The sequence below is a fragment of the Panulirus ornatus genome, chromosome 38 (genome assembly GCF_036320965.1).
Source record: "Panulirus ornatus isolate Po-2019 chromosome 38, ASM3632096v1, whole genome shotgun sequence".
Classification (NCBI taxonomy): domain Eukaryota; kingdom Metazoa; phylum Arthropoda; class Malacostraca; order Decapoda; family Palinuridae; genus Panulirus; species Panulirus ornatus.
Genome location: NC_092261.1, coordinates 3,919,834 through 3,931,998, shown reverse-complemented (window position 1 = coordinate 3,931,998; position 12,165 = coordinate 3,919,834). Strand labels below are relative to the sequence as shown.

The 12,165-nt window shown below is 38.1% G+C and overlaps 1 protein-coding gene across 4 annotated transcripts in view; it reads right to left on the bottom strand.

Annotated features, from left to right (window-relative positions):
- Window positions 1–12,165, bottom strand: part of LOC139760813 (uncharacterized) — a 29,509-nt gene that overhangs the window by 16,719 nt on the left and 625 nt on the right. For 2 of the 4 annotated variants that reach the window (XM_071684455.1, XM_071684458.1), the window contains exons 1-4: window positions 9,515–9,662; window positions 7,788–7,879; window positions 6,306–6,462; window positions 2,807–4,503 (exon numbers count right to left, since the gene is read on the bottom strand). In XM_071684455.1, the coding sequence (XP_071540556.1) occupies window positions 2,807–4,503; window positions 6,306–6,456 (1,848 nt within the window). In that variant the 5' untranslated portion in view covers window positions 6,457–6,462; window positions 7,788–7,879; window positions 9,515–9,662. Of the gene's footprint in view, window positions 1–2,806; window positions 4,504–6,305; window positions 6,463–7,787; window positions 7,880–9,514; window positions 9,664–12,165 lie in introns of those variants that run through there. The other 2 variants (XM_071684457.1, XM_071684456.1) reach the window with 2 other exon arrangements.

Here is a 12,165-nt window from a genome sequence, read left to right as displayed (position 1 = left end):
AAAGTGAAAAATCTGTCTTTTGAAATGTGTCAACTCATAGTTATTGGGAAAGACATGAGAGGGTAGAGAGTTCCAAAGTTTTGATGTGTAGGGAAAGAAGCAGGTATCAAAACAACCCACCCTCGAGTTGCTGATGGCCACACAATAATCATGTGACGCAGCTGCCTGCCGAGTATTGTGTGGTCTAGTTAGTCGTGAGGGGACACAAGCAGCCAGCTCTTGGGAGCAAAAACCAAAGTAATACCTATTGAAGAAGGAAAGTGAACTAACACTGCAGCATAGAGTAAGTGGGTCAAAGTTTGGAAGTTAGCTTGGGACAATTTATAAGGTGGACCACTTTTGACTCAACTCTGTCAAGTAAGGGTGCAGAGCTACAACTTCCCCAAATGTGAGAGCACTGCTCCATATAAGGATGAATCAATCCCTTGCATAAATGGAGCAATTGTTCAGAAGAAAAGAAGTTTCGACATCTAAACAGTACACCCAATATCTTAGAGGCAGACTTAGCTATTCCTGTAATGTGGGGTTTACAAGAAAGAGTGGATGTTACAGTAACACCAAGTATGTTCACTGAGTCAGGAGGTGGAATAACAGAACTGTCAAAGGAGTCTTGGAGGCATTAAACTTAACAAGAATTTGTATACCCAACTAAGATATCCTGTCCAAGTCACAGTTTATTGAAGAAGCTGTGTCAAGACAAGATGCAGATCTTGTGAGAGAAGAGGGAGCAGAATTGAAGGATGTGAATGAATGCAGTGTTGAGTCGTCACAGTATGAGTGCACTGGATTATTTGTGGAGAGGAAATCATTGAAAATAGGAGAAAAAGCATAGGGGACAGGACAGAACCTTGAGGAACACATTTATCTACACATTTAACTAATTTCAACCCTTTTGGCATGAATGTGGATACATCTGTTTTCACATTCACAGCCAATTGATGCAGAAAGCGACTTTACCCAACAGCTTCGAAAACCTTTTCCTTTTGTTGTGACAGGAAATAATACCCATACATCCCTGAAAGCAATGCCACATCTCTTTGTAGGCTGCCATCTGTGAGCAACATTACAACTTGTTGATATGTCTATATATACTCAGCTGTTTACATGTGCGGTAAGCAGCTCTGTGTTTTGAGGTTAACCTTACTGATATATTACTATTTCTATACAGTAAACATTACATACACATTTAGTATCATAATATCTATTATTCGATATACTTTTTACAGAGTTTAGTAAAAAGTTGGTAGAACGAATGCTGTCAGTGTTTCATGATTTTTCATATTTTTTCTGTTCGGTGTTTGTGTGTGCAAAGTCTGAAATGCATTCATAGTTCCCTTTTGGCAAGTCGCAGATGCTATATTATATGTGATATTCAAAAGCATGTTTTACATACTTGGAGGGATGCATTTTGTAAGCAGCATAATCTATATAGTGTTTGTTTATACTTGATCAGCTGATTGATTATGCATAGAGTAGCCATTAAACTTGCTTTTCCAACTCCAGTGTTAACCATGATATCATTAAATTACTAAATTACATATCATTAAATCAACTATTGTGTCTTTTCCTAGCGCTACCTCACGCACATGCGGGAAGGGGGTTGTCATTTCATGTGTGGCAGGGTGGTGACGGGAATGAATAAGGACAGACAGTATAAATTATGTACATGTGTATATATGTATATGTGTGTGTGTGTATATATATATGTATATGTTGAGATGTATAGGTATGTATATGTGCGTGTGTGGATGTGTATGTATATACATGTGTATGTGGGTGGGTTGGGCCATTCTTTCGTCTGTTTCCTTGCGCTACCTCGCTAACGCAGGAGACAGCGACAAAGTATAATAACTAATAAATAATAAACACTAAAAAAAAGCCAAGAAGGTCTAAATATAGGAATAATGTTTCCTTTTCCAATTGTAATCACGAGTGACAAGAAGAAGCTGGGTGCAAAGGATGCAGATACTGAAGCCATCTTGGAGCATACAAGAGTGGGAAAGAGTCTGAGGACACTGGTGATTATGATGTACCTTAAAAATAATTAGCTGATGAGAATATAACATCTGACCCACTTCCATCAACCGCCTCAGCTACACCAGTTTCTGTATGTAAATGACTTGAGTACGAGAATGTCTAAGGCTAGATCCTCCAAGATTGAGATAACATATGACTCGTATCAAAAACTTCATGAAGTCCTATTTATCAGATCCACTACAAGGCAAATTCTTATCATATTTAAATGTAAATAATCTACAATGTAAAAAATACTGTTTCTGTCATTAATATGATTCAAATTGAATTATTACTTACAAAATAAAAACTATGGAACAATAACAGCTTTCACTTTTCACCAGATATTTTTCATTTTTCTGAGAACATCCGCAGCTTCTTATATAGACAGTGATATAATGCATATTGGTATTCAAATTATTTTTTCTATAGCAGAAAATGATTCTAGCTGTTTACTGACAGTCCAGTCAGTTTATGAACAACAATTTCCCTTATATTTTCTGCAATCTTTATGTACATAATTTATCTCTATCCAGAATGGATCTCATGGAATTCTAGGGCCAGATCTGAAAAATATACCTCCTAAAACTAAAAAAGTAATAGAAAAGCTGAAATTAGAATTTCATTTTTATAGGAGGATACTTGATACTTTTTGGGAACCAGCCTGAAATTCCATGAAACACCAAAGGGGTTAAGAAATGTATTCCTTGTTATTACTTAAATCAATGTTACTGGATGTGAAAGGATACAAACCTGCTTTACTTTAATATGTATAAAAGCTCTTGTTTATTACCTGTGATGTTGATGGATCTGATAGGATGTTGAAGACAGAGTTTTCTCGACGATTCAGCCTTCCTGTGCATGCCTCCAAGTTAGCAGTTTCTGCCTCTGTTCCAATAGTCCTCTCAACTTGAACTTCACTTGGCTGCTCTTCCTTCTTTGGTCGGTGAGAAAAACAAACATTCTCATATTTTGGGCTGGAGAGCTGGTTATGGAAGCTGATACTGCGACCAAACTTTTCTAGAGGACTGTATTCTTTGGCTGGGCTGACTTCTGGTGCAGAGACAGAACCAAGATTGTTGTTATTAGTTTTGTTTGTAGTCTTGTTGATATTTTTGCTTGAACTACCATGTCTTGGTCCTCGTTCTTCTCTTTCTCGCAATGCTGCTTCACTGCCTCCACTGGTTCTCGAGACTCTTGCACCTAAATCACACCTCTCAGAATTACTGTCATCTCCATCTTCATCATCAGCATCTTCACAAAGATCATCAATCATATCCATGATATCTGCCTCGCCCAAATTGTTTTCCACACTGTCATTATCAGGTGGGTCATATTCATCCTCTTGAGCTTGAGGGGCAGGCCCACCTACTGCCTGACCTCTTGCATCACAGAACTGGTTTAATTCTACATTCAAGTCTTTTGGAACATTCATTCCATCTCTTGGCACGTTTAATGGACTACTTCTTGCATTTGGTCTGTCATCTAAACCAGCACTTGGCCCTCTTCCAATATTCAATGGAGAACTATTTTCATGTACACTTAAATTCAAGGCAACATTGTCAATTTTACCATCACATATACTAGATTCACACCGTCTACACATAAGGTTTCTCATTTCAGAACAATAATTATTAGCTTTTCTGTCTAAAACACCTATAGGATTTAAAGCACCAGCAACACTAAAGGCAGCAGCATGGTCTCTACCTAACCTACTATCACACTCGTCAATGCAATTATCTTCACAGTCTGAATCTACATCACCATCACCACTTGGCCCTGGATCAAAGTCCATTTCTAAAAAATCCATATCTGGAGAAAATAAATTGTTTTGCTCTATTGGATCAGGTCTTGGGGATCGTAACCTATGTACTGTTGCTTCACGGCCATCAACGCTACGTTCTGTGTTAGGTAATCCACAGCTCAGGCACATATCAATGAGATGTGAGAGATTTGCCTCAAAATTTTCCCCCTTGTATGTATAAATACAGCCATCATCTTCATCTTCCTCCTCGCCATTAAGAAGATTGAGCTGATCAGGGTAACCCTGGGGATCTCTGCTAGGACTTAGTTCATTTCGTCTCAAGAGAGGCTGCTGCTGATGCTGTGGCGGCTGTCTGCTGGAGCTGAGAGAAGCATATCTTTGGAAGTATTCATCCATACCATCCTTGACAGATGACCCCTTTTCAGGATACACATTATTATTCACCTTAGCTGGAAACTTATGGTATAAGCAATATGACTTTTCATCGGCACATCGTAGGTTACACTTTTCTTCAATTAGGTTATTGTTGAGAAGGGACTGCTCACTGTGTCTTTCACTTGACTGTGCAGTGACCCCAGAAGGTTGTACAGGGTGGCCTGATTGTGCCTTATGGATGCCATTTACTGTTGCTACACCATTTGTGATGGGGAGGGCACATGATGGTCTCAGCATTTCATGATGAGCAACTGCACTATTCTCCTCTTGACTCCATCGGTCTCCAACTGCTATGAAAAAAGAAACTGGGATGAGAAAAGTGTCCTGAACTGTTCAAATTCCAATCTGTGATATACAGAAGCAGCCTTCTAAAGAATTTTCCCCTCACAATTGGATCTCATATTTTCTATGTGTACCAAAAATACAGCTTCACCTAAAATTACATATGAAATACCTTACATATGCATGATTATGTGACGAGATTTATGTGATTTATTTTGAAACTCAATGAATAATGGAAGCTTAAATAAAGCTAGTATAAGAGCACATGTCTAAATAATGCACATCTTACTTCAAAATTTATCAAATTTTTCATTTATTTCTTGTTCTCAAGCAACACCACTTAAACAAATAAACCAACATGGAAGGACAAAAAAAATAGGTCTTAAAGAACAACAAATTTTCTATACTGCAAGCAGAGCTCAAAATATGGTGTATCCATGATCATGTACCCCTTCAATACAACACCTGAAGCTTACTGGTGCTCAGCCACTGGGATGCAACAATTATACCATAACCCACTAAAGTCTATGAAATTAAGGTGTGAAGAAGAGGTAACGCAGAGCAGCCAGCCATCCTCACTCATTCACTGCCCACTGATTTCTGTACTTTAGGCCTTCACTATTAAAAATTAATAGATGGTTTTTCAAAAAAGAAGGATTGGAAAGAAGTGAAAGAAAATAAATGGATACTCACAGGGCTCTGCCATCAAAAGAGAACTATTTTTTCATTGCTCAAAAACTAAAATCACCTCAAAAGAAAATACCATATATGCACCTGAGAGCATACCCAGAAAGGAGTGAACCTTAACAAAACTGGCCCCTGTACTGAACCATCCATTTCTAACAAAGGCACACTCAGAGACATACAAAAAGGGTTAAAAAGATCTTCATCAAAGTATCATTAAACAAAGAAGACTGTTGAATGCCACAGACCTCAGTTGTTATGTCATCCAGCAATGTAAAGCAACTGTTCAAGTAGACGAATCTCACAGTGCAAGGAAAACCATCCTGAATAACTAGTTGATAAAGGAAATCTTCGAGTCCTGGCTAGAACAGTGATATTCCAAAGGAAAATGTTCCAGTATTTCATCAAAACAAGGGTATTCCTCAATCTAAACATTCAGTCTTGGCAAGGAACTTTGTGATTCAACTAATCTTCATCAATCAAAGATCTTCAAACTTCAGCAGACTGAAAATCCACACACCACATGAATTCCAAAATATCTTCCTGATCCCTATGAATATATAAAAAGTTTTGAAGGGATACTATCTCTACAGCAAACTGATAAGCCAAAAATACCCATTTAAGACTGAGATGAAGAAGGTCCAAGTTTATGAAAATTAAACATTAAATCAAATGATATATGTCATCAGACTTACTCAGCTTTAACCTCATACACAGCGACCTCACTTTTCACCCAATCCACAATGGAACCTGGACCCTGCCCCCCACCTTTCCCATCCCATGGCAAACGTAAGCTTCCCTGGCTTCATATATTGCCAAATATATCCACTCCCAGGTATCTAAAATGCTCCATTTCCTCTAACTTCACTCTATTCAAACACACTCTAACCAACCTCTCTCTCTTGCTCCCCTCCTAAACTGTATTTTCCCACTGCTTGTGAGATACCAATCTAAAGTTATTTTGCTCTAACTAAATAAAAACTTGGCATCCTGAAATATTTCATTATCAAAGGAAAAGAATAAAAAATACAAATGTTTTTCAAATCTGCTGCTCAATGAAGCATCATTTCAACCCCCAGCAGAATATATCTATTGACATCTATACAAGATCAAGATATGCACTGACCACTGAGCAATTTATCCGATGTTCTAGCTCTCTCTTTCTCTAAAGATGGCTGGGAAAGCTTGGTGGCACGAGCTGAGAGGTCTTGCCTTTTACTGAGTTCCTCCAGTCTCTCTCCTTCATCACCAGGCCCACACCCGCCACAGCTGTCCATGGCTACCTGCAAAACACTGACACATTTCAGGTTTGAAAACGTCTAAGGCGTATCTAAAAAAATTTTTTATCACTGTAAGGAACGTTTTAACAAAATCATCACCAACAGGTGAAAGACAATAAAAAACTTATAAGGATTTATAATAAACAGCCACATAATTCTTTTCTTCACAATGAAGGCATACTACAGGTATCAGTAACATTATATGACCCTGGGACCCTTTCTCCTATAGGGCTCCTGAAGCTTCAAGACCACACTACTTCTATCAGTAGGGAAATGGCGGACTCCTTCACAGAGAGAAGTTCCTCAACAAGATCATACTCCCTTTTATTAACAGACAATGATACAGCATCACTGAAGGTGACTTTTTACCCAGAAGGTAAACATAAGAAAGTGAAGCCAAAAAAACCATGACTGCTCTATGATATCATATCCACCAAATATGAAACTGTATACCAACATCATAATGAAGCAAATTTGTTGAGATGCAAAGTACTGCTAGCATGCCATTTTTGAGCTTACATTATTTTTTTACATGAAAGTCTGTAGAAAACTATACACTGTTATATAAACCAAACAGTAAATCTCATACCAATATCACTAATGCAGTAAGTTTGTTGATCATTTTCATACATACTCAACATAAAATGGAATGGGAGCAGTGCTAAACTCAAAACAACACACAGGATAGGTTGACACACACTTAAATCCATAAAATGCACCTACAGAACCAAGAATGGAGTTTTGGTGAATTTCTTAATCTTTAATAATAAATGTGCTCTTTAATACTGCATCCAGTGTACACCAGTGTAAGTATCCTGGAGGATGGACATTAAGATATATGTACATCTGAGTGTAAAAATTCAAGTCCCTATTAATTCATAAGAACATCTTACCTTGTTTGGCCATTACCTTACTTTTTTTTCAAATCAATTCTCAACATCCTTTCATATACTCTCCTAAAATCAGAAACTAGTCTAGTAGCAGGCTTGAGTCTGCTGCCAAAGCCACGTCATCTGCACACAAACCTTCACCCCCTAAACGCTACCATCCCCAATACTCCAATACCCTGGCATTTACTCTCTCACCAACCAATCCAAAAACAGATTAAACAGCCATAGTGACATCATATACCTTTATGCAGACATAAAAGGCCAAATTAAAAGTGGTATCTATTAATACACAATGGAGAAATTATCATTTACCTCCTGAAAATGCTTCTTTACAGAGACTTATCAAAGATGCAATTCCTTGTAAAGGAGTTAGTAGGAAGCAATTTATGGATAGACAGCTTCTTTGAAGTACAATATAGATGATACAGTATTTCTCACCTGTTACTCTTTAAGATTCACATTTTTCTCTTTCTGTATGATGCTCAAAATCCATGTTTATTCATTTTAGAAGTGTTATCCATGTTGCACTCCTGTAAAGAAATGACAAAACTTACTGAGGACCAAACAGAGGGCTTTGGAAAATGCATACCCTAACTATTACAAGATCACAGAAAAACAAATGCATATTGTGGTAAGGTAATTCATCTTCAATGGTATCATGGAAGTACATGGGGAAAGACTGAAAACTAATCAAATTTTAAGTCATCTTAAAATTCTTGCAAGACCCGTAAAATCCTTTAACAGGCCAATTAGGCCTGGATAAGGTAAAATTTCACTTTACGTGGATCACAGATACAGTTTAGGATCTGGGAGATATGCATATTTGTGGACTCCTTACACTTAATAGGAAAGATTTATACCAATAAACTGATTCCATCCTATATGCAAGTGATTGTGGGGAGGGATATGCACATCAGCAAAATATGGGTTTCATGTATACGTAGATGAAGCTGTATAAAACAACAGAACCTAAGAAAACCTAACCTAACTTTTCCGAACAGTTGAAGTCTATCTTAATTTTCAATGTCATAATAAAAAAGTATGACACACCAGTGATTGTGCGGTAATAAAAACATATACAATCTCACACCAACTGGTTGGTAAAACTGTTACTCAGCCTCTCAATAAGCATTCCTTTAAAGGATTCCCTAGAAGCACACCATATTCACATCACATTTCTACTGTAAATTTCAACTGTTATGAACAATACGTGAGGCTCTTTGGGATTCTGATGCTTTCTTCAATTGTTTTATCTACTTTTACATTAGTTTGTCCCATAATCTATATTACTCAAATTGCCTTCCCCACTATTAATTATTCATCATGAAAGAAAAAAAGCTCTAAATCATACTGCATTGGTCTAACTCGATTCTACATAGTGTCCAGCAATAGATTTCTTCCATCAGCCATTTCTGCTTTGCTCCTACTTAAAATCTTACCCTTGAAATGTTACTCTCTGACTCACAGGAAAACTTGTCGTACACATTATCTTACTCCTTCATAGTACAGTAACAAGTGATCAAAATCCCAAAATCCAGTACCGAAATAAAAGTAGAGCCATGAAAACAAACCAATCCATAGATTTGTACAGACATACCAATTCTCCGGTTGGTGTACCTTTATAAAACATTCATACAAGGGTAATTATGAAAAGTATTAAAGTCTCTAGATGATACTGCATAAATCATTCTGATATATCCTACCTTGATGTATCATTAAAATCCTCATTCAAGTACATCAGTCCTTTTTATCTGATGAGATGTTACACTTTATGGTAGCCCATGAATAGGATGCCAACTTGAGAGGTTCATCTCATCTGCCTACACTGATTTATATTCGAAATATACTTGAAAATAAGCTGCCACACTTGGTGGTGTTGGGCCGGATTAATCCTAATCGTAGACTTACTTTACGGATTAACATTGAGCCAAAACTTTAATTCGTGACCCTTACCCCAAGGAGTACTAAAAACTAAGGACTAAACTGGGATGCAGATCGAACTTTGCTTCACAATTAGGCACAGACTGGACTGAATGACACCTCAAAACAATTCTTCCGCTACAAGAATCACATCGGCATTTCTTGCTCAATACTTTCCTCCGTAATATCTATTTGCCTAAACTCTGACATCTGCAAGGCGTTATAAGTGTGATAGTAATACAAACCTAACACCTGGGAGGCGGCAAAATACCATGGACAAGGTCTTCTTCACTCCCAAATAACCACTCCGCCATATTTGACGCAGGCGTACCAACCCTTCATACAAACAACACGCCCCAGACATGTCTGCCAACCGATCCGCCATCGCCAACAGACCACTCCAGACTCCAGGGGGACTTTATCATTCATTTTGTTTTCCCCGACCATAGAGCATCATAAAGGTGGATATAATGAAATGACAAAATTACATAGACCGTATCAATTTTGGGATGACATGAAATATCACACACAAGTTCTAGACGGTAAGATATATGTTAAATGTTACTTTACAGGCCATTCCTTGGAAATTCCATATCTATCATAAAAGGAGAGTATTTTTTTACTGATCACAGTTCTTTAGAAAGAGAGAATTTCAGTTAGTTTGTGCCAGATAAGAGAACATGCAGACCAATGATTAATATAGCGAACTATAAATTTCCATTACCTGTTCATAGGTGATTGCTGATAAAGTCGCTAATGCAAAGAAGCAGATGTATGAGCGCCCATAGAATTTTTTTTTCAAATACCCCCTCTTGCCTCTTCCTGAGGGTCTCCATATGTACATACTTAAGTATTAGTATACACAACTCTTCATAGTAGCCAATACCATCTCAACGTACAATTCACTGTTGATTCAGATCTCGTATAGTTGATGTATGAACCTCCAGGGAAGGTCCTCCCTTAAGATCCACCCCCTAGCTGAAAAAACGGATATATTTTGTCTTCGTGTTCATTCTAAATAATCTCAATCTTTTCTGTGCTACAGGTCTCTGGTATATAGTGTTCCTAGGTTAGTACCCAAGATTTATCAGTCTCCATATGTGTGCATATTCTACGGTGCCCGGGAATTGTCATCTCTCTGGACCTCTTCGAATTGTCAGTCTGCTTCAAAAACTTGGTGTTTTCCCGTGTCTTTGTCCTATGTTGGCATTTTCAATTGCTGAATGCAAGTCGTTGGTATGAATCACGAAGAGGAATGGGTTAAGAACTGTACCTTGTGGTATTCTGCTGCTATTTACCCAAGCGAAACTACCAAAGCACTTTAAGAATTTGATTTCAGAAGTCCTGCAACGTTACCAGACACCCTGTGCCTCTGCCAAACGTCCTGTAGCACTGCTTGATGTTCTGAAGTTCTGGCAAATCTCTAATAACTAGTGGTAACAGTACTTCCCTGGCAAAAATTCATTTGTATGCAAAGGCCGAAGGTCATTTTTGGACCAAAGGCCCAACATCCCTCAGCAGGATCTTGCACGTATACCCGCCCTCTGGTGAGGTATTTCTACCATTACTGTATGTTCTAACTTTCCTCTGTGGTGCGATGTACATCAAGCCAGTTCTGTCACATTAAAGTGCTGGGTCACTCAGGGTCTGTGAACAAAAGACCATGCTGATCGTCAAGCTGAAACGGATCATGGGCGACTGAACTATAACATTCTGTAACGTTATGAAAACTTTTAGATTCTTTATTCTAGCGACGGCTTTCGCAAGGGTAAATCTCCCGGCGAGCTGCGTTTACTGTTAAAGGGGAGGTGCACAGGCATGAGAGTGGTGTCCTCATTTAAGAAAACAATACTGTAAGATGTTTTACGATACCGTCTTTTCTGTTATTGGTAGTCCTTGTTCTGTCCTTTTTATCTGTAATCTACATCTGTTCTGGTCTACAGTCTTGAGTCTACGTCGTTCCAAAAAGCTTTAAGGTACTGCCTCACGTTCTTAAATCTCAGAATGAGGACTGTCACGGTATTCCTCGTCTGAGCATATCTAGAGTGATCTGGGTAGTCGTCTACTCCGTGGGTATCCACCTTTTTCTGGCTAGGAGCCTTGTAACATTTTGTTCTTATGTTTACCACTGTTATATATATAGGCTACGATCACATCCTCCATCTGGAAGAAATAAATCTTATTCGTTCCAGGGATTTCTGGCGGTTGTCGTAATCATTCGTTTATCAAATAGGTCATCTAATCAACTCAGGTTTATTTGGAGTCCGTATCGCTGAGGTAACCACAATATCTACAGCAGACTCCTGAGAACCAGTCTAAATTCCCACCCCCATTAAGAATCATTTGTAAATATCTAGTCCAGCGTTTCTTGTATATTACTAACTCTGTATTAAGTCAGAGATGTGACGGAACAGATTGCATTAAGTTACTGCTGGAGGGTAGTGCTCTTCTCTGCGGAAGAATATACATCTTCCCAGATCATATCCCCATTCCAGAAATCTCTAGAGCGACAGGCAGGTTGGATAAGATGGATGTATGGAATGCCTTAATGCGTGAACAAAATTATGGTACTTGGAAAGCCAGCATTACAGCTTCTAAATGAGGGTTTGTAGTTGTCAATTAGAACATTTTATCATTTCATAATATAGAATTGTCTCCCCCTAAACAAACTTTCGAATAGTTTTCTTTGACATCAGGGGTACTATAGAGAACTATTGGAGTAATCAAATGTCCTATTAAAGTTTAGTAATGTATATGATTCATTATTTGTTTGCAAGATCTAACAAATAATTGGAGGGCAGAGCCTGAAGCTTTGTTCTGCCCTCAACGTTCTTCTATGCTCGGTTAGCTTGGCTTAGGCTAGGTAAGATTGTTAGATTTGGTCAAAGTACTAACC